At 38.9% G+C, this 21,470-nt stretch overlaps 1 protein-coding gene across 2 annotated transcripts; it reads left to right on the top strand.

The window, feature by feature from the left end:
- Positions 1-510: 510 nt before the first annotated feature.
- Positions 511-19,536, top strand: BZW1 (basic leucine zipper and W2 domains 1). 2 transcript variants are annotated; one of them, XM_037043659.1, is made up of 12 exons: positions 511-618; positions 1,977-2,050; positions 4,011-4,187; positions 5,291-5,385; positions 6,206-6,271; positions 7,926-8,061; positions 8,758-8,867; positions 9,079-9,249; positions 9,684-9,830; positions 10,335-10,473; positions 14,388-14,510; positions 15,132-17,678. In XM_037043659.1, exons 2-12 carry the CDS (start codon positions 1,987-1,989, stop codon positions 15,161-15,163), a joined length of 1,260 nt encoding a protein of 419 aa, XP_036899554.1. In that variant the 5' UTR covers positions 511-618; positions 1,977-1,986; the 3' UTR covers positions 15,164-17,678. The 2 variants fall into 2 exon arrangements, with proteins under 2 accessions (XP_036899554.1, XP_036899555.1); XM_037043660.1 differs by lacking the exons at positions 511-618; positions 1,977-2,050; positions 5,291-5,385 and having other exon boundaries at positions 4,110-4,193; positions 15,132-19,536.
- Positions 19,537-21,470: the final 1,934 nt, after the last annotated feature.

Here is a 21,470-nt window from a genome sequence, read left to right as displayed (position 1 = left end):
AGAGCAATGTTGCCCCATTTTGGACTTACTCTGAGCTAGTTCTACCAGCCCAGCCCGAAGCAGAGGCCAAGCCAAGTAGAGGAGCCTTTACCTAACTCAGCATCCACCAACTCAACGTCCAAACCGACACCCTCGCCCCACCACGCCCTCTAGCTTCGACTTCCGGCGGAAGAGGAGGGGGCCCCGCTGGGGGTTAGGGACTGGGGCGAAGGTCTCCAACTTCCTCTCGACCCGTGAGGTTGATGGACTTTTGACTTAACCCTTCCATGTGCTAAGAGGCCGGATGACGGCGCCAGCAGAGAACAATAGGCTAGTCAAGGATAAGTGTCCGAGAAATCTGTGACTCAATGATGGAATAAAATAAGGCTTGAAGTTCCTCCTCCCTCCCTTTTTCTCTTTTCCCATCTCTAGCCCCGGGGAAGAGAAAAGGCGGAGGCTCAAATCCAGGAGAGGGGCGGGGCAAGACGCCAGAGGAAGAAATCTCGCGATAGGGGACCGGTGGGGCGGGGGTGGCACCTCTTCCCTTCTCCTCGCGTTAGTTCCGGTCGCAAAGGAGAGACCGCCGCAGTTGTCGCCACATCTGGAATTTCTGGCCCTTTTCTCTTCGCCTTAAATTCGGTGAGGCTTGGCGCCTTCTTGTCTGCGGTGGAGGTTGCTGTCCCTCATCACCGGGTAAAGAGCGAGGGAGGCAGCGGCCCTATGCCAGCCAGGTTTGGATGGGCCTTAGGGGAGGCTGCCGCATGAGGCTGCGCCGGTCCGGAGCCAGTTTTCCAGGGCCGGGGCTGCTGCCTCATCAGGGAAGCCAAGGGGCGGCGGCCCGGGCCGGATCATGGACCCCAGGGGTGCGTCGAGGTGGCGGAGGCAGTGCCCGAGACAATCCCCCGTCTGGCTCTGCCCGGCCTGGGTAACAAAGCCACCGTGGCCTCTGTTGGGTGATGTACGCGTGGGGGGTTCCGGCGGGCGGGGCAGAGGAGCCGCCACCACCACTGCGGCCGCCTCCACGGCAGCTGCTTTCGCTGGAGGGCGGGCGAATGTACGGGGCGGCTGGGCCCCCGGCGCGAAGCGCCTCGGCTCCTGGGGTCCGCTCTTTGCGGCGGACGGCGACGGGGTCAGTAAAGAAGGGGCTGCGGGGGAGGTGCAGTCCCTGCGTCGCCTCGCTGTCGCCTCGCTGTGCCCGAGGGGACCCTGGGCGGAGTTTCGGGTAGTCTGTAGTTCTTGCTGGAGGCGCAGGAAGGGTGTGAATAGGAAGACACGTGCCCTTGGAGGGGGCTTGGATTTGTGGGGTATGGGCCAAAGGAGGCTAGGCCCGCTGACAGTTAATTTTGCAGGCGGGGGTGGTGAAGCGGTCGGTGGGGTCATAGATCCGACTTAATGGAAGGGTCCCTCGAAAGAAGGGCATTCATCTTTTGACAGTGTCCCAAAATTGACGTGCACAATTGACTAGGTGGTAATCTCTGTTAGCCTTCTGTGGTGCTCAGGTAATGCAGGGTGTTGGCGAATTTGAAGAGGAAAGAGGAAGAGACCCAAAAATGTTTATGGTGGGTGATTTGCCACCAGTCACTAGCTCTGTAAAGTCACCTAGAAGCGTATTTCACATTACATCTTTCAAGGGTTTCTTGTAGGGCAGGGGTGTCCGTCCATTTGGCATCTCTGGGCCACACATGAAATACACAAACACTAACGAAAACTGATGAGCAAAAGAAAAGCTTTTATAAGTAAATTTGTGATTTTGTTGTTGGGCTGTGTTCATAGCCATTCTGGGCTGCGGGTTGGACAGCCCTGTGATGGAGGGGGAAATGCAAGTTTTGAAATTCTGTTCATGAAAGCAAAAGTAGTTACTTTTGCCTGTTAGGTATATTGTCAAGACAAAGTGTGTGTTCGGTTGGTTTTACATGTGACTAGAACAAGGCTTGATGCTTTATTCATGAAATGAATGTCATGGCACTGATTTTTAAGGCCTTATTTTCTTTTTCTAGGGTGTCTTTTATGAATAATCAAAAGCAGCAAAAGCCAACGCTATCAGGCCAGCGTTTTAAAACCAGAAAAAGAGGTAAATTTATGTTTTAAAAATAATCTCTCTTTAAACCTCCAGAATAACTTTTATATCTTGGTTCCTCTGGCTGGCAGTTGCTCAGTACTAAAACCTTAAGAGAAAATACCAGAAAGGAACTTGAATTTCTAGCTGATAGTTTATTGACTATTTCTAAGTAATTTTATTTGAAAAATATGAGCTGAATTTTTAGGGGCAAATTTCATTTAAGCTGATTTTTGCTTGAGGGAAAAGGTTCAGTTGTAAAAAGAGCTCCTAATGTGATCACTAATTTCACCTGAACTTTGTGAAGATTCCTGAGAGAAAAATCAGACTTGACCCATGGAAGTTAATGATGGAACAGAGTTCACATTGTAATATTTGGTGTTTTTTATTAAATATTTTTGATAGGCTTAGTAAGAAATGTACTAAAATTATATGGATGACTTCTGTATTTTGAATTGTATAGTGAGGCACTACTACACTAGATCTACAAAGTTAAGTGAGATGTGGTCTCAGGTATATTTTGTATCGGGCTTAATATTTTCCCCAAAACTTTTTGGTGTTGCTCAAGAGCACCTACCGACCTTATTTCATATGAGACTTTACAGAAAAAGAGAATTGGGTCAACTAATGGCTATAAATTGTGTTTTTCTACTCCAAGTAGAGATACTTTGAGATGTGTATTCCAGAATTTGTAATCGTAGTAGGGAGACCAAAGAGTGATTTGTTGCAGGTTCATTTACATTTAAGCCAGTAGATTTTTTTCAAGAGGAGGAACAGAAGTTGGAAACCAGAACAGTTTAGCAATAATAGGGAAGGGTCTGTATCCTCTAGAATATGTGGATTGCTGACATCACCTTTATTTTATTGTTAGCATCAGAAAGCGATGTCGCCTCCCCCGCTTCCAGATTGAGATCACTCATTAGGAGATGCCCTCCTAATTCTTGATGATTGGGCGAACAATCATCCTGATTTATCTAGGACTGTATAGAGTTTCCAGGATTAGGCCTTTCAGGGCTAGAAACAAGAAAGTCCTGAGGGAAATAGGGAAGAATGGTCACCCTCATTCTGTGTGAACATTAAGGTAATATCTAACTTAGAGAAATCAAACCCTATCATGGAATCTGTAATAGCAATTCAGTAAGTGCTTTCTATTTTATATCTTTTAATATTACCAACAATTTTATAAGATAGTTACTACTCTTAAGAACCATTTATAATAGGAAAATGTATGCTATGCATAAAGAATGAAACTATTTGCTTAGACAGTTAAATGCTGGTGATCAGGATTTGGATCAGGCATTATGACTGGAGGGCATTTATTCGTAGCTACTAGTCTTGAATTTTTCCAGCCTTCAATTTTCCTTTATAGTGGGGACAAAAAAGATCTACCTTCCAATATGTTACAGGGATTAAAGCAAAAGATCTACAGTTTCTGTCATATATTGGATCTTTAATAAGTATCAAAGGAGTGATTTTTTTTTTAAGCATACAAAGTGATAGGGGCATTTAGAGAAAAGAATCAAGTGTTTGGACAAAATTTCACTCAGGAATAAAATTTACCTGAGATTTGGAAGTTGACCTAAATTTCAGAAAAGCCCAGAGGCAATGGAGAACATTCCTGATAGAAATTGTCCCCTGGTAGTGTGAACACACTAGTTTATTCAGTTCATTTAATGTGAATGAGACTTATGTGAAAAGATGGTGGAAGAATAGCTATACAATTCTGTGCTTAGACAATCCTGCCTTAAACTAGCCGAGGGGAACTAGCACAGGATGCATGTTTAGTCTCCTGTTTGTTTGCTAGTGTTCCAGGTCTTGGGTAATCTAGCTGTGTTTGTTTTTTCCAGCTGTTGAAATAAATGAAATTGTGATGAATGTAATTAACTTATTCAGTGATTATAACTTCATAAGGTGGTGGTTTCCTGGCATTTTGGTAAGCCTTTTAAAACTAAATGTTTTGGGGTTTTCCCCTCAGATGAAAAAGAGAGGTTTGACCCTACTCAGTTTCAAGACTGTATTATTCAAGGCTTAACTGAAACTGGTACTGATTTGGAAGCAGTAGCAAAGTTTCTTGATGCCTCTGGAGCAAAACTTGATTACCGCCGATATGCAGAAACACTCTTTGACATTCTGGTGGCCGGGGGAATGCTGGGTAAGTGTCTGGTTTTGTGGGAAGTGTGCTATATGGAGAAGATTGTTAGAATCCAGAATATGAACTATTTGACAAATGAAAACTAATTTCAGCCTTTGTTTTTAATATGGCTACTAGGGAGATTTGAAAATACATTATGTGGTTTACATATTTCTGCTGCACTGTGCTGCTTTAATGTAACTCCTATCTTAAAGCACCTCAGGATGTCTAAACAGAATGTACTGCTTAGTTATATATATCTTCAAATGATGATGGTAATTTCATCTCCATAGCTCTTACAAGGTATTTTAAAATATTTTACAGCAATATTGTCTTGACCCTCACCGCCAAGCTGACAGAATCAGAACTCCATTAGTATATAGTATGCAGAATGGAGGTTTGGAAAGGCTTCAGTGACTTGTATGCAGTCAGACAATTGGTCAGTGATTGGAGCTAGGAACTTAATGTATATTCTAGTGCCTAGTCAAATGAATTTCTTTCATTGTATTACCAGTTCATAGGAAGAAATATATCTACTTACTATTCATAATACTATCAATAAGCCTATTTATAAAAAAATTTTTTAACATTTACTGAGGAGATTTTCAAACATATCCTGGGGAGAATAATGTGATGAACTTTTGGTCTGTTACCTAACTTCAATAATCATTAACAATTTCATCCCCCCTTCCCACATATTTTAAAGTGTACATCAGACATTTTATCCATAAAAATTAAAAATGTATCTAAAAAATAAAGTATTTCATCTGTGGATATTTATAGCCAGCCTCTTTGGAAGCTTGAAGGGTGGCTTTCTATGTATAAAATTACACACCAAAACCAACTTTAAACACCTCCACTGGAGTGACAGATTTGGCACTAATGATTGAATGGCTAATGCAACAAGTTTAATGGAGTTGCTAAAGTGGATTATTTTATTCCTGTAAATTGTTTCACTTTTTTCAAATGTATTGAACCAACCTAGCCATGTTCCTACTGAGAAATTGCTTTCAAATCATCTATTAGAATTTTAACAATTTTATTTTATCACAGAAAGTAAGATTGAAATGATGACTAATTCTAAATGAAGGTCATTGCAAATTTTTTTGTAAAATATGCCTTAGCCCCAGGTGGTACATTGGCAGATGACATGATGCGTACAGATGTCTGTGTGTTTGCAGCACAAGAAGACCTAGAGACCATGCAAGCATTTGCTCAGGTAAATAAAACTTGACATAATAATTTCAGTTAGCTGCTATCCATCTCACTGATGTTTAAGGAAAAGTACTTTCTAGAGGGTGCAGGGAGATTTAAGGAATTTGAATTAAGGTTTTAAGACAGTGCTCTTGGTGAAATATGGTATATTAAAAACTCCAAAATGTGTTGAGAAAAACAATTAGAAAAAGATTGAGTTAGTTCTTCCTGTTTGTCCCTCTGGAATTAATTCATTAGAAAAAAAGTTAAACTGAAAAGGAAAATCAGTTCCCTGTCATGATTTCCATCATGGAGTTGTTCTGCATATAACTTTTCAAAAGGTGAGTAAGTTAAAGGTGGATAAGTTTACCAATCAAAATCTTATTTGAAGCTTTCATATATACCAGTAGGTATGTTTGCAGTACAGTAAGCAAAGAATTCCAGTGTATCTAACAGATACTATTATCAATGTCATTAGGAAGATGTACCTGTATTTCACGATCTTATTCTGTTAGTGTTCTACAAATGGGTAAATATTTGAGCGATAATTAGTCTTTGCTTTAGTATTTGGTAGTAAAAATTTATTGCTGGGTGCTATTAAAGTGTTAACAGTATTGCATTGGTACATTGAAGGGTTTAGGAATGGATGGACTCTTCCCATGCTAGTTTAAGCAGCCTATAAACGTATCTAGGGAAAGGTTCACTTCTTTGCTGTTCTAGAGGTACCATTGGAGGGATCTCACGGCCTAGATCTTTTAACCTACATTAATTCTAATCTAGATCTTTTTTATTAGGAATTTGTACATAGGAAGTTATCATTAAATTTCTTTACTATTCTTTCATAGGTTTTTAACAAGTTAATCAGGCGCTACAAATACTTGGAGAAAGGTTTTGAAGATGAAGTAAAAAAGGTATGAGGAGCAATATGTTTTGTGGAAGATAGTAGGTTGAGGTTAAAGAATAGAATGTTAAAAGCTAATTTTGCCACAGATTTAAGATAATTTTAAATGTAACTGCCATTTGTACTTGTTAATCACTTCCCCCCTTCACCAATCCCCATTGGGTGACCATCAATTTGTTCTCTGTATTTATCCGTTTATTTCTGTTGTTGGTTCATTTATTTTGTTTTTTTAGATTTCCACATACAAGTGAAATCATATGGTATTGGTCTTTCTCTGATTAACTTATTTCAATTAGCAAAATAGCCTCTAAGTCATAGGTGGCAAACACAAAGGCCTGCAGGCCAATGCAGCCCAGCACCTTGTTTCTGCTCAGGGCAGTGCTGAGCTCCTTGCCCCTAGTTAAGGAGTAGTTACATTTATACGGTCCTAAAATTACATTTAGCCCTTTGAAGGCAACCACGAGGCTGATATGGCCCCTGGTAAAATGAGTTTGACACCCCTGCTCTAGGCAGTCGTGTTGGAAGTGGAAAGATTTCATTCTCTTTTTTTTTCCTCCCCACTTGTCTATTGATGGGCACTTGGGTTGCTTCCATATTTTGGCTATTGTGAATAATGCTGCAGTGAACATAGGAATGTGTATATCTTTTTGAATTGGTTTTTTCGATTTCTTCAGATGAATACCTAGAAGTGGGATTGCTGGGTCACATGATAGTTCTTTTTGGTTCTTTTTGTTTCTTTTTCTTTTTTTTAATCCTCACTTGAAGGTGTGTTTATTGATTGGGGGCGGGGGGCTTCAAATGAGAGAGAAACATGGATCAGTTGCCTCCTGTATGTACCCCAACGAGGAATCAAACCCGCAGCCTTTTGGTGTGTGGGATGATACTCCAACTGAGCTTCCCAGACAGGGCTGGTAGGGTTTGGGGTTTTTTTTTGTTTCTTTGTTTGTATTTTTAGTTTTTCCAGGAGCCTCCATACTGTTTGAGATTATTATATTTTTAAATTTTTATTTATTGATTTGGGGGGGGGCATTAATTCATTGTTCCTTATTGGTTGAATTTTATATGTGCCCTGACTGGGGATTGAACCTGCAACCTTGGTGTATCAAGTTGATGCTCTAACTACCTGAGCTACCTGGCCAGGGTTTTTGATATAATTTAAGTCTCTGAAATGTAGTTTGGGGGTAAATCACTTAGTTTAATTTGCTGTGCATTGTTCTTTAGCCCTGTGTTCAAATAAGTGTCAAAAGCCTAAAATTCAAAGTGGGGTTTGTTCAGAAGATTAGAGGGTAGAGGACAAGAGCTAAACACATTGAAAAGAAATTTAGCATGCTTGCTATTTGAGTCTTAGATGTACTGTATGTAGGTGCATAGAAAATCTGGTAATGTTTTTAGTAACATTTATAGGTATTAGACACTATTCTAATTGTTAACTCATTTACTATTTACAAAATACTAAGTGAAACAAAACTGTGAAACAGTTTTATCAGCATCTTACTTATAAGGAAACAGGCACAGAAGTTAACTTGTGTAAGATCACTCAGTTAATGAGTATTATAACTGAGGCAGGAACTAGGGTGGTACTCTAGAGCCCATACTTGTAACCAAGTATGGGCTCTTTATATAATACAATTGCTCTTTTAACCTATAACTATTTCCTTTTATAGCTGCTGCTGTTCTTAAAGGGTTTTTCGGAGTCGGAGAGGAACAAGCTGGCTATGTTGACTGGTGTTCTTCTGGCTAACGGAACACTTAATGCGTCCATTCTTAATAGCCTTTATAATGAGAATTTGGTTAAAGAAGGTAATTAACCTTTAGTAAATGATAGTCTTTAGTTGTCTGAAGGTAGGATGGAAAGGGCATGAAAGATGAACTGATACAGGATATAATTTATCTAGGTTTGACCTGTGTAATAGTGTTTTTAACTATCCTTAAATTTAATAGGTTCATTTAAATTCATTAAACATTAATTGTATACTTTTGGCATCCAGAGTTAATGTCTTGCTTTAGGCATACAGCAAATATCCAGGGTCCAGATACAAAGTGATTATAAAGTAAAAAAATTTCAATTCTGTGGTAACCCAGAAGATGAGTTCCAATTGGCAGACCTGGAAATTTGTTTAACAGAGGAAGTGCAGTTGGGGAAAATGTCAAGCTGAAAAGGGAAATAAGTTCCTTATATTGATTTCCATAGTTAAATTATTCTTTAGATAATAAAAGGCTAACAACAACCCTGTCAAGTGTAAGGACTGTTACATTAATTTTATACATTGGAAAACAGTTTAAGTAGTTTGACTAAGAACATATAACCAAGCAAATGTTCAAATAGAAAAATTGGAGTTAAATGGTAAGCAGTAGTAGAAGGAAGTCCAGGGGTAAGTGTGCGGATCAAGTGAGTAATCCTGTGTAGTTGAACTATGGAGGGAGGAAATGGAGAGGTGCAGTGGTTGAATGAATCCAGGATAGAGCTTCTGTTAAGTGTGCTTTTTTCTTCTATAGGGGTTTCAGCAGCTTTTGCTGTAAAGCTCTTTAAATCATGGATAAATGAAAAAGATATCAATGCAGTAGCTGCAAGTCTTCGGAAAGTCAGCATGGATAACAGGCTGATGGTTTGTAACTTCTTTCATTTTTCCCCCTTTTTTTAAAAAAGATTTTATTTATTTATCTTTAGAGAGGAAAGGAAGGAGAGGAGAGAAACTTTTTTCCCATTCTTGCTAGGAAAGTGCAATAAGGGAACTTTGTCATTTTTAACCTGTCAAGAAAAGAGTTTTTCTTAGTATGATTTAAAGATCATTTACTTATATTAAATTCTCCTTTCAGGAACTTTTTCCTGCCAATAAACAAAGTGTTGAACATTTCACAAAGTACTTCACTGAAGCAGGCTTAAAAGAGCTTTCAGAATATGTTCGGAATCAGCAAACCATTGGAGCTCGTAAGGAACTCCAGAAAGAACTTCAAGAACAGATGTCCCGTGGTGATCCATTTAAGGATGTAAGATATTTTTGTTTGAACTGTCATTATATGGCCGTTTCTGGCAAAGAAAAAATGTTAAGTATTTCACCCGGGTGGACTTTAATAGTTGTAGAATATTATGCTGGGGCTTTGCCTCTGTCTTTTTCATCTTTAGTGCCTTATTGGTGCCCAGAAATGATCATACTTGGGGATTTTGTAGGTTGTAAGCTAATGGACAGGTCTGTTTCCATCTCAGTCCTTTCCTAGCCAGTTTGCCTATGTGTAAACTAAGGTTTGAGCTAGAGATCCACCCCTTCCAGTTCTAAAAGCTTTTTGATTATATGTGGTACATACGTGGTTGTTGCTGCTTGCATGGAAAAGTCTTTTTATGGTTTTGTATAAGTTCTAACATTGATGTATGGGATATGTACAAACATACAATTTCTGATAACTAAATTTGGATTCTTTTGCAGATAATTTTGTATGTCAAGGAGGAGATGAAAAAAAACAACATCCCAGAACCCGTTGTCATTGGAATAGTCTGGTCCAGTGTAATGAGCACTGTGGAATGGAACAAAAAAGAGGAGCTTGTAGCAGAGCAAGCCATCAAGCACTTGAAGGTATTAGATCTGTTTCTTACCCAAACATTCTCCTTCTACATTGGGAAAAGTAAATCGTTACTGTGCTTTTTTCTAAGAGCATATATTGCATCTGTGGTTCCTGGGGATAATTTACCAGTAAATAGACAACATATTAATTATTGATAAAAACCTTTTAAAAAGTGACTTGTGCTTTGGTTGGTTTACGGGTTAAAAAGGAATACTTGCTGGAAAGTAACTTAAGCCTGCAATTTGGTGTTTGTTTTTGCGGAATATTGGCAAATAAAGCATTTTCTTCTTTTTCCTCTAAAATATTAAACATTGTATTGACAGTTAATCTGGAATTCTTGGCAATTGCTTATTTGATGTAGATGCTTAGCAGATTTTTCTGCTTCACTACTTTTTTATTTCCACTAGGATATAATTCACAGTGGTTGTAAAAGATGAGTTATGTTCTATATTTCAGAAATTTTATAATGGATGGCTAGCAGAATGAATAATTAAATCTTTTCTCCCCTTCAAAAGCAATACAGCCCTCTCCTTGCTGCCTTTACTACTCAAGGTCAGTCTGAGCTGACTCTGTTACTGAAGATTCAGGAGTATTGCTACGATAACATTCATTTCATGAAAGCCTTCCAGAAAATAGTGGTGCTTTTTTACAAAGGTAATTTAAAATTTCAATTTTGTGAATACACAATTCTGAAGAGTAGTTATCTGAACACCAGCTCCCTAAAATACTTTACTCTGATCACAGAATTAAATTGTCTGCCATTGAATTGGCTGCTTGTTTTTTTTTAAAGTAAGAACGGGACCCTGGCCAGGTAGCTCAGTTGAATGGAGTGTTGTCCTATGCCAGGGTTTGGAGTTTGATTCCCATTCAGGACACACAGAGGTTTTAGCCCAATGAATGCATGGATAAGTGGTGCAACAAATTTATGTTTCTTTCTCTTCCTTCCTCTCTTAGCCTAAAATCATTATAATAAAAATTTTTTAAAAAGAAAGAATGGGGTATGAACTCCAAGTAGTTCATGCTTCAGTGATTATCATCTTGTGATTAGGTTTCTTAAAAGTATGTGTGCCCCTACTTGCTGCCACTTAGATTCTTTAGAAATAAATCCTAGAAATAATGATTTAATTCTTAATTTTTCCACTATAGATCTGTGAAGTACACAGACCTTTTTTTTCCTTTTCTTAAATAAAGCACAGTGCAGTTTTAATACCTAAAAACAAATCAGCCCTGTCTGATGTGGCTCACTGGTTGGGCGTCCCAGAAGTCCAAATGGAAAGGTCGCTGATTCAGTTCCTGGTCAGAGCACACACCTAGGTGGCAGGTTCAGTCTCTAGTCTCCCCGCTGTTGGGGCATGTGCAAGAGGCAGCTAATAGATGTTTCTTTCTTCCTCCCTTCCCCTCTCTAAAATAAATACAAATTTTTTAAATTAACAGACGTCCCTGATCATTAGAAATGAGAAATGATCAGGGACGTTTGTTAATTTAAAAAATATGTATCCATAGTATCCATAGTACTCTTTATTATTACTCTAGTCAAGAAGGGGCACACATACTTTATTATTTCTTGTTTTCACTGATATTTTCTGCCAAATAATTGTGGCTTTTTTCAGATGAGAAGGGAGGGAGAAAGAGAGGGAGAGAAACATGGTTGTGTGGTTGCCTCTCACGCACCCCTTACTGGGGACCTGGCCTGAAACCCAGGCATGTGTCCTGATGAGAACTGAACCAGCGACCATTCAGTTCACAGGCCATAGCTCAGCCCACTGAGCCACACCAGCAAGGGCTCAAATAACTTTGTAGGTCACTGTCATCCTCTACGTTGAAGAGTGTTTAAAAGCATCCCTGGCATCTGCCCAGTAGATGCTGTATCCATAGTACTCCCCAGTGTAACTGTCAAGACTGTCTCTAAACATTGTCAAATGCCCCTGAGGGGTAAGATTGCCCTCAGTTGAGAGAATCACTGTTTTTTTTGTTTTGTTTTTGGGGGGGGGTTAAATATTTTTTATTGATTATGCTATTATAGTTGTCCCATTTCCTCCCCTTCATTACCCTCTACCCTGCACACTCCCTCCCACCTACATTTCCCCCCCCTTTAGGTCATGTCTATGTGTCATAAGTTCTTTAGCTTCTACCTTTCCCATACTATTCTTGCCCTCTTCCTGTCTATTTTCTACCTACTATTTATGCTACTTATTCTCTGTACCTTCCCCCCCCCCTCCTCCCACTCCCCTGTTGCTAACCCTCCATGTAATCTCCATTTTTGTGATTCTGTTCCTGTTCTCTTGTTTTGTTTTTGTTTTAGGTGTAGTTTTTAATAACTGAGTTTGCTATCTTTTTACTGTTCATATTTTTTATCTTCTTTTTCTTAGATAAATCCCTGTAATATTTTATGTAATAAGGGCTTGGTGATGGTGAACTCCTTTAACTTGACCTTATCTGAGAAGCGCTTTATCTGCCCTTCCATTCTAAATGGAAGCTTTGCTAGATAGAGCAATCTTGGATGTAGTTCCTTCCCTTTCATGACTTCAAATATTTCTTTCCAGCCCCTTCTGGCCTACAAGCTTTCTTTTGAGAAATCAGCTGATAGCTTTATGGGCACTGTTTTGTAGGTAACTGTCCCCTTATCTCTTGCTCTTTCTAGGCTTCTCTCGTTCATTTTAATCTTGGCTAATGTAATTATGATGTGCCTTGGTGTGTTCCTTCTTGGGTCCACCTTCTTCAGGACTCTCTGAGTTTCCTGGACGTCCTGGAAGTCTATTTCCTTTCCCAGATTGGGGAAGTTCTGCTTTATTATTTTTTCAAATAAGTTTTCTACTTGTTGCTCTTCCTCTTCCCCTTCTGGTACCCCTATAATTTGGGTATTGGAATATTTAAAGATGTCCTGGAGGTTCCTAAGCCTCTCCCTCTTTTTTTGAATTCTTGTTTCTTCACTCTTTTCTGTTTGGTTGGTTGTTTCTTCCTTCTGGTCCACTCCATTGATTTGTGTCCCAGTTTCCTTCCCATCACTATTGGTTCTCTGTGTATTTTCCTTCATTTCACTTAGTGTGTAACCTTCATTTTTTAAATCTAATTTGTGACCAAAATCAACCAGTTTTGTGAGCATCCTGATCGCCAGTGCTATGAACTATGCATCTGATAGGTTGGCTATCTCTTGGTCGCTTAGATGTATTGGCTCTGGAGCTTTGATCTGTTCTTCCATTTGAGCCTCTTTTGGGGGTGGTGATCAGGTTATGAGGGGTAGAGCCTTAGGTGTTCATCAGGGTGGGGCAATCCAGTTGCTGGGTTGTGATGCTATATGTGGGGGTGGGGTCAGAGAGGGAACAATGGTGCTTGCTCTGCTCTCTTGGATTTCAGTCCCTTCTGTCGCTTCCCATAGGCAAATTGGGCCCTTCTGGTGCTGGTTCTTGGGTGTGTGGGCTTGTGTACATTCTAGGACCCTGTGGGTCTCTCCCACGAACTCTCCTGTGATACTGCGAATCTCTCCTGGCACCGCAACCCCCCACAGGTGTTTTCAATTAGTGCTTTTAGGCTTTATTTCCTGGTGCTGGGGCCCTGGGTTGCGTGGTCTGTCTAGTTGCCCGTTTTTGCCTGGTTTATCTGCACGTAGATGTGGGACTGGGGTCAGCCAGTCACCTTGCATGCCTCGCTGGGTCTGCCCGTTGCCACCCTGCACCTGGGATCTGCTGGCCGCCAACTCTGCCCCTCTTATTGGTCTGGATGAATGGTTGTCAGACTTCTGTACAGTTCAGTTTTCAGTCAGGTTTTTTTGTTGTTGTTTCTAAATTTTTGTTGTCCTTAATGTTGGTTGTGTGAGGAGGCAGTGTGTCTACCTACACCTCCATCTTGGCTAGAAGTTGAGAATCGCTGGTTTAATAATTTTTTTTTCTAGTAGAAGGTTCATACTTGGGCAACAAGTTAATAAAAAGTTTTTTTTTAGTATCAGGCTCTCATTTTAGATTTCTTAAAAATTTGTTGCCCTGGCTGGTGTAGCTCAGTGGATTGAGCGTGGGCCTGCGAACCAAAGGATCGCAGTCCAGCTCCCAGTCAGGGCACATGCCTGGGTTGCAGGCCAGTTCCTAGCAGGGGATGCACAAGAGGCAACCATGCATTGATACTTCTCTCCCTCTCTCCTTCCCTCCCCCTCTAAAGATAAATAAATAAAATCTTTTTAAAAATGTTTTTAAACAATTTGTTGAAGAGCCCTGGCTGGTGTGGCTCAGTGGATTGCCTGTGGGCTGTGAACCAAAGGGTCACCAGTTTGATTCCCAGTCAGGGCACATGCTTGCCTGGGTTGTAGGTCATGTCCCCAGTGGGGGCCACCTGAGAGGCAACCACACATTGATATTTTTCTTTCTCCCTCCCTTCTGTCTCTAAAAATAAAATCTTTTTAAAAGTTTTGTTGAAGAAAGCAATTAGAGAATGTTTGAGTACAGCCTTTCTTCCCCCTGCCCGCCACCATAAGGTCTTCATTGCCATGCAGGCATTTGCACCTTAGGCGGGTTCTAACTGTGTGGTGAGAGAAGTGTATGAAAACGACCTGAACGTAATGATCATTATCTTCTTTATAGCTGAAGTCCTGAGTGAGGAGCCCATTCTAAAGTGGTATAAAGATGCACATGTTGCCAAGGGGAAAAGTGTCTTCCTTGAACAAATGAAAAAGTTTGTGGAGTGGCTCAAAAATGCTGAAGAAGGTAAGTCTTTTGTGCAGTTAGTTTGGTAAAGCCAGAGAACTGGTTTTAGTTGGCCATCCATATAGAATGTGTGCACACAGCCCTGGCTGGCATAGCTCAGTGGATTGAGTGAGGGCCTGCGAACCAGAGGATCATGGTTCAATTCCCAGTCACGGCACATGCCTGGGTTGCAGGCCAGTCCCAAGCAGGTGACTCATGAGAGGCAACCATACATTGATATTTCTCCTTTCCTTCCCCTCTAAAGATAAATAAATAAAATCTTTTAAAAAACCCAAAAACATAGAATGTGTGCACACATGCTGCCATTTTTGATTTAGATGCCGGTCTGTACCTAGAGTACAGATTTTTGTAAATGTATTTACTGTAAATTAAGGCAGGTGAGGAAAACTAGACTTTAATTATTGAAATATTTGGGTGGTCATAATACTAAACATTAAGAGAAAATTTGAAAATTTTATTTATGAATTTTGAGGTTCATAAATGAATCCTTTTCAATATGCCGTACTTTAGTAGGACATTAATAAGATCCTTTAATTATAATAAAAAGCTTCAGAATTATAAATAGGAACTTCTGTTTTTTTGATATATATAATGCTTGACTGCATTTTCCCCCCTTTCTAGAATCTGAGTCTGAAGCTGAAGAAGGTGACTGAATTTTGAAACTACACCCTCAGTAAAGCAAACAGGAGTTGTAGATAAAATGTCATGTCTCATGTGTCCCGGTTCTTACATCTTCCTACCTCCCTGTATCAAGCATGATATAAGGGCTTTCATAGCAAATTTTATTTTAACTGTTTCTATGGTTACTGGAAATGTTGGGTTTAGTTTCAAAAACCATGTTGTAAGTAGCTACAGGAGCTATAGATTTGAATCCAATGTTGCATTAGTCTTTTCAGTTATCTTCTACCTCCTGTATTTTCTACTGTAATAATGTAATTTAAGGCCTTCCACAATGAACAGTTCACTTTTTTTCCTGGGTTTTCTATATAAAGTTTTCAAGATATGATTTGGTTAAAAATAATTTGTTATAAAAATTCTGTTTGCAAATTAAACTGTAAAAGTATCCAAAGTCTCAAAAAGCAATGATTTGTGTGATAATTTGGTATACCCAAAGCCCTGCTCATCCATTAAAAACTCATATACAGCAATTGAATTCATTAGCATGACTCTTGAGTATTTGGGCCATTGCTTCCATGTTAATATTTTCTTAATTTTTAACCCTGTATGTCTCTAGCTCAGTTGTTCTCTGGTTTCCATTTGTTAGTGGAGCCATGAAGAACAAGCTTGAAAGTGGTCTTTCAAGACCTCCCAAAGAGGTCTTTGGGAAATTGTACTTGGCGGGGGGGGGGGAGTTGAGCTTTTCCCATTGAGAAATTTCTGCATTCCGTTTGTACCTTTCCAGGCAAAATAGCTGCGTATTCTTTTCATACCATTTTCAACTGTACCTTAGAAAAATCTTGTCATTTAACAAAGTTAACACTTGTCATGTGCTTAGATTGGTAGGAAAGGACTCATGGAATAGTGTGAGTAAAGGAAATGCCTTTACCCTAGTTGCCTTTTATTTTTAATTGCCATGAGCCAACTATCTCTTCTGTATAATTGATTCATTTATTTTAATGGCTGCCTTTTAATTTTTGTCTTTTCTTGCTGTCATCCATCTATATATGTATGTAGTAAGTAGAAAACAAAATACAACCACACTTTTTGGTGGAAAGACTTTATCTTACATGTGAAGCTTTTGGAAATTTTGATTGTTGAAAGAAACTAGGTTGGAATGATGCCACCAGAGACTGGGTGGAAGTTGCCCCTTTCAGAGGTGCCATTTTTATGATCCAAGAATTTGGTGTTTAGTAGTTCATCTGGAGGGAATAATGTGTAGTATAATTTGAAATAAAGTTGTATAGTTACCTTACAGAGAGCATTATTACTGATATTGTGAATGGGGTGAAATTGTTAAATGAATAACTTTGATCAAGTTTTCACGCACAGGCAAAATGTATTCACTAGGTTCCTACGTAGTGATCTGCTTTTACTTTGTAATTTGTAGTCCTCAAAAGACTTTTTTAAAAAAATAAAGTCCATCCTTACACTTAGGTTATGTAGGTCATTCTTTATTTTTTTTTTTTGTAAATTCCTTGTTAATGTTCAGTAGTAAATGTATGTTGTACATTCAGGTGTCTCTACTATGTAAGCATTAAATAATTGCTCTTTTTGTCCTTATAGCTCCCAAACTGTAAACACTTACACAGAATTCTGATGTAGTGGAAACTACATAACATTTCTACAACCAAATCATTGCATGTTACTGCTGTTCAAAATGTACTCTGTTCTATTATATACTGTGTATAGTGAAAGAATGTGTAGTCTTCCAGAACTACATTATGATCTTTGTCTGATCATAGTTTTTTTCTTCATAATGACAAAGTAGTGTTTACTGACTACAATATGATAATAAATGACTATCACCTATGACAGTATAAAAGAAAGGAAATGCTTTCTGAAAAGACTGCAGATTTTCATTTTGAATTTTAAGTGGTAGTTTTGGGACTCAGCTGCCAATGCCAACTTATGGCCTCAAATATGTAATTCTTAATATAGATGTTAAAATTGTACTTGTATGATTGGATAAATGTTGACTTTCCTAACTTGGTGTCAGTTTCAAAGGATAAGTTTCTCAGATACCATATTAAATGTGTATTTAGAGCTGATCATAGTTTCTTAATCTTAATTATTCTGGAATATTGTCCTAGAGATAATTTATTATGTTATTAAGAAAACTCCAAATACCAAAAATACCACAGGATATTTTGACACAGCATAAATGATGGTGGTGAGAGGAAATGCATGTGACTGGGAGATTGACTTCCGATTCAGTGTTTCTCTAAGCTCATTATCACCCTCCCCCAGGAAGCCTTTTTATTTTTAGACTTTTCTAATAGCACCCCAATAAATTTTACTATAGATAAGCTACATGTGTATTGTATCTGTTTTATGTATTAAAAAGAGTAAGGGCTTTTTTGGGTCCCATTTGGGGGTGATACCACCCCCACTAATAATGCATGCCCTGACATATCTTTTTTTTTTTTAAGAGTAGACATAGAGATAGACATTTGCATTGGCAGACATGCCTTCATGCAGATCCATATCCTGAAGCAGTATTTTTTTTTTCTCCCAGGGTCACTAGAAAATAGAGAACGTTTGTTTTCTGCCAGTCACCCATCTTTTAACAGTCAATGCTTTACACCTCAGCCCACCATAGGCATCAGGCACGTAATTTCCCATTTATTTTGGAGGTCTTAAGAGATTATTGCTTGATTGTAAATGTAACACAGCCGTTTAGGTTTCTTCTAATGTATAAAAGACCAATTAAAACTAGAGTGATTTATTTAAAGTTGGGCAAAACACTTTAATAAATGGTATTGAAATTTTACTGATGTAGCTGCTGTCCTCCCCAATTTAGGTTGCTTGCAGAAACTGGCAAAACTATTGGGCTTTGTAACATAGGTGCCAAAATTTTAGTGTGCATTGTTGCTTAGACTACTAAATTAACTTTGTAAAAATTTTCCTAAGATGCTATTTACAGGTGCCAGGTAAAGTAGGTTAATAAGCATTTCTGTGAGAATTCTGGTAAATGCCTTGCTACAATTACTCATAAATATATTTGTCCTCTAGTATTTAAAGTCTACCTATTCACTAGCCTACTGAGGCCTAAAGGTTTAAAATAGTTTTCAATAGGCTTTAAGTGGAATCTAGGAGATGTATTCAGTACTTTTTATTTCAAAATAATTTATAATTGGCTTTGATCTAAAAAAACTTGAATTGCAGTGAATTTGGACCTAAACATAATCCTCTGCAAAATTGTATGAAACTTGGTATGGATCAGTTCACTGATCCATAATCTGATCCGCTGATCCCAGTTCGCTTTCCCTTCCATAATTTCCCCTGTTTAACTGTAGTCAACTAGCAGCTATAAATTCAATTATTTTAATTTTCCAGTGTATTTACAGTGCACTAGATTCTAGGATTACAGTCAGACCTCTGTATGAGTTGAAAAAAAAAAAGATGAGTTTACAAGTACACTCAATCACTGTCAATTTAATAACTCAGTAAGAATCTTGGTTAAATTAAAAGCTAAATTGTGCTTACTATAGTGCCCTAGAGGAGACAGTGGTTAAAAAAAATTCCACTGAATTCTTTTCTTTGCAGATTTTATCTGGAGGAACCAATATCTCATCAGACTAAGAATTTTTTATATTAGTGCAGCTTTGGGAACTATGTATTATGAATGAACTTGGGGTGCTACAGAGTTATCAAATAATTGAGCTGTTCCATTTCAGGAAATTTCCAGTCAGTATAACCAATTTAAAATATCTAAGGAAGAAAATTACTGAATTTTTTTAAAGCTGAAATCTTTGAGGCCGTGCTTAAAAGTTAACTTTGTGGGTAAACCTGTTGGGGAATAAGTAACCCATTTATAGGCTGAAGCCTGTACTACAAAAAGATGTTCTACATTCTTTGGTATCTTAATAAAATATTCTCTGTAAATACACCTCATTTTTATTCTAGGTAGGGGTAATGGATCTTGGCATAGCAAACAGTTGAATGGAGAAAACGATAGCTGGTGATCCAGTTGGTTCTTGGCACTCTGAACAAACTCAAGTACAGACATGTATGCCAGTAATTATGTTGCTGCTGCATTTCTGTTGAACTGAAACTTGCTTCTTGTCTGTCCTTTTGAGGTTGAGTGAAATTTCATGAGACTCCTTGTTAATGTAAAGAGAGAAGTAGTAACTGTTGGCATTGGTTGTTGAATGCTAATGGTCAAGTGCTCCAAGTTGGTTAAGGCTAAGTCCTTGTCCATTTTGATTGGATGTTTTAAATGCCGTCAAAGGGCCTGTGCCTCCAGAAATTTTTTTTCTCCAGACCAGTGTTGCGTTTGTGTGGCTCACATGTACTTCAAATACATAAGCAAATATGTACATGTTTTTAGAAAATGCCAGTGTTTTACTGAATAAAATAGTAACACTATCTATCCTCTCCAGAAAGCTTCATGTCGCTTCTCTTTAAGCCTTCATATATCTTCAACTCGAACATAACTACTACCCTAATTCAGGCCACAAGCAGCAGCATTAGCTCAGGTAGCCTTGTAAGTGCAAGTAAAATTCAACAGAATGCCAGTCAGTATGTAATGGAATACATACACCCTGTAGTCAATGTGGTCCAGTTACATGGAAAGCTTTTGTGAAAAAAAATTTACCCCTGGCCATGTAGCTCATTTAGTTGGGTGTTGTGCCAATATGCCAAGGTTGTGGGTTTGATTCCCCAGTCAAGACATACGAGAATCAACCAGTGAATGACTAAGTGGAACAAGCTGATATTCCTCCCTAAAATAAGTAAAAATTTTTTAAAGTTTAAAAGAAAAAGTAAATTCTCACTGAGCCATCACCCAATTTCAACTATTATCTCACTGCCAATTAGTTTGTCTACATCCGCTGCCCTTCCCAATCCCTCTTGGAATTTTCTGAAACAAAACCAAAATATTGTAACTTGTGGGAACCCTTTTCTGTGACTTGAAATGGAGGCAGTTCTTTATGGACAACAGACAGTGGTGAGTGCTGGGGGGAGGGAGGTATGATAGGACTAAATGGTAATGGGGAAAAAATACAATAAAGATTAGATTTAAAGAAAAAGGAGGAAATTCTCTTCTATTGGGACTGGGGGCTTAAGGCAGCTATTCTCACTTGGAAACTCCTAGTGACTTTATATTGTGCTAAATTAAATGCACTCTTTTTCAGTGATCTGCAAAGCCTGTGATCTGGATCTGGGCTGTCTCTAACCTTACCTAATAGTCTCTAACACCCATTCATCTTCAACCACACTGGTTTCCTTCCTGTTCACTGAACATAATTGATACGTTTGCCTCAGGGGCAGTTACTGTTTCCTTTCTGCCTGCACAATCTTTCCTGGGTTTTCTACATGGATTTCCCCCCCCAAGAACTCTGATCCCCCAAAGTGTCATCCATTCAACAAATGCTGAGCACCTTCTATCTGCCTGACAATGTTACAGGCTTTTAGTATATGCAGGGAACAAAATATCTGTCAGAGAGACCTTACTTTCAGAGTTGTGTAAAACTCAAGTTCCTGTAGGAAAAAAAAGGGGGAGGTGCATATGAATAGTATCCACAACAGAGTCTGGCAATTTTAAGTAGGGTAGTCTGGAAATGTTTTGCTGAAATGAACAAACACCTCAAGGAGGAGAAAGACGTTTATCATCTAAGGACAGTATTTGGCATAGGAATAAAGCCACTGAGGCCGCAGTGCTGCTTTAGAGGAGAAAGTTAGCTGATAATGTGGTCAGAAAGGTAAGAGTGGCCCAGCAAATATGATGTCGGTGTAAGGCCTTCGGTTAAACTGATATGGAAGCCTTTGGAGGATTTTCAGATGAGGAATGTAATACCGTATTTTTCAACTAGAAGATGCACTACCCTGCCAAATTTGGGAGGAAAATGGGGGTGCATCTTATAGTTCGAATGTAGCTTACCTGGTTCGCGCAGGTGGTGGTGGAGTGGGCTCACAGGTTATTAAATATTTTACATTTTATGCTTCAAAATTTTTTTATTTTCCTCCTTTGAAACCTAGGTGTGTCTTATGGTCCGGTGCATCTTATAGTCCTAAAAATACGGTACTGAGTGTAATACACAGGTGGCAAACACAAGGCCCGCAGGCTAAATCCCACCCTGTACCTTGGCACCTTGTTCCTACCTGGTGGCAGTGACAAGCTCTTAACTGTTAAGGTATAGTTACATTTATGCAGTCCTAAAATTACCTTTGGCCCTTTGAAGGCAATCTCGAGGCTGATGTCCCTGGTGAAAATGAGTTTGACTCCTCTGGTGTAATAGGTTCACTCTCGGGTCTTAAGCTAGGAATTACAAGTGAAAATGTCAGCATCTTCAAGGGCAA

This window comes from Sturnira hondurensis, unplaced genomic scaffold (genome assembly GCF_014824575.4).
Source record: "Sturnira hondurensis isolate 20B ecotype Veracruz unplaced genomic scaffold, ASM1482457v3 Scaffold0004136, whole genome shotgun sequence".
Classification (NCBI taxonomy): Eukaryota; Metazoa; Chordata; class Mammalia; order Chiroptera; family Phyllostomidae; genus Sturnira; species Sturnira hondurensis.
The sequence above is the reverse complement of the archived record's forward strand: the minus strand, read 5'-3'. Positions and strand labels throughout refer to the sequence as shown.

Excerpts from the sequence above, each read along its gene's own strand:
- BZW1 (XM_037043659.1), top strand. The coding sequence starts at position 1,987 with ATGAATAATCAAAAGCAGCAAAAGCCAACGCTATCAGGCCAGCGTTTT. Across the intron at positions 9,250-9,683 it reads GTGGTGATCCATTTAAGGAT|ATAATTTTGTATGTCAAGGA; the intron begins GTAAGATATTTT and ends ATTCTTTTGCAG. Across the intron at positions 9,831-10,334 it reads AAGCCATCAAGCACTTGAAG|CAATACAGCCCTCTCCTTGC; the intron begins GTATTAGATCTG and ends CCCCTTCAAAAG.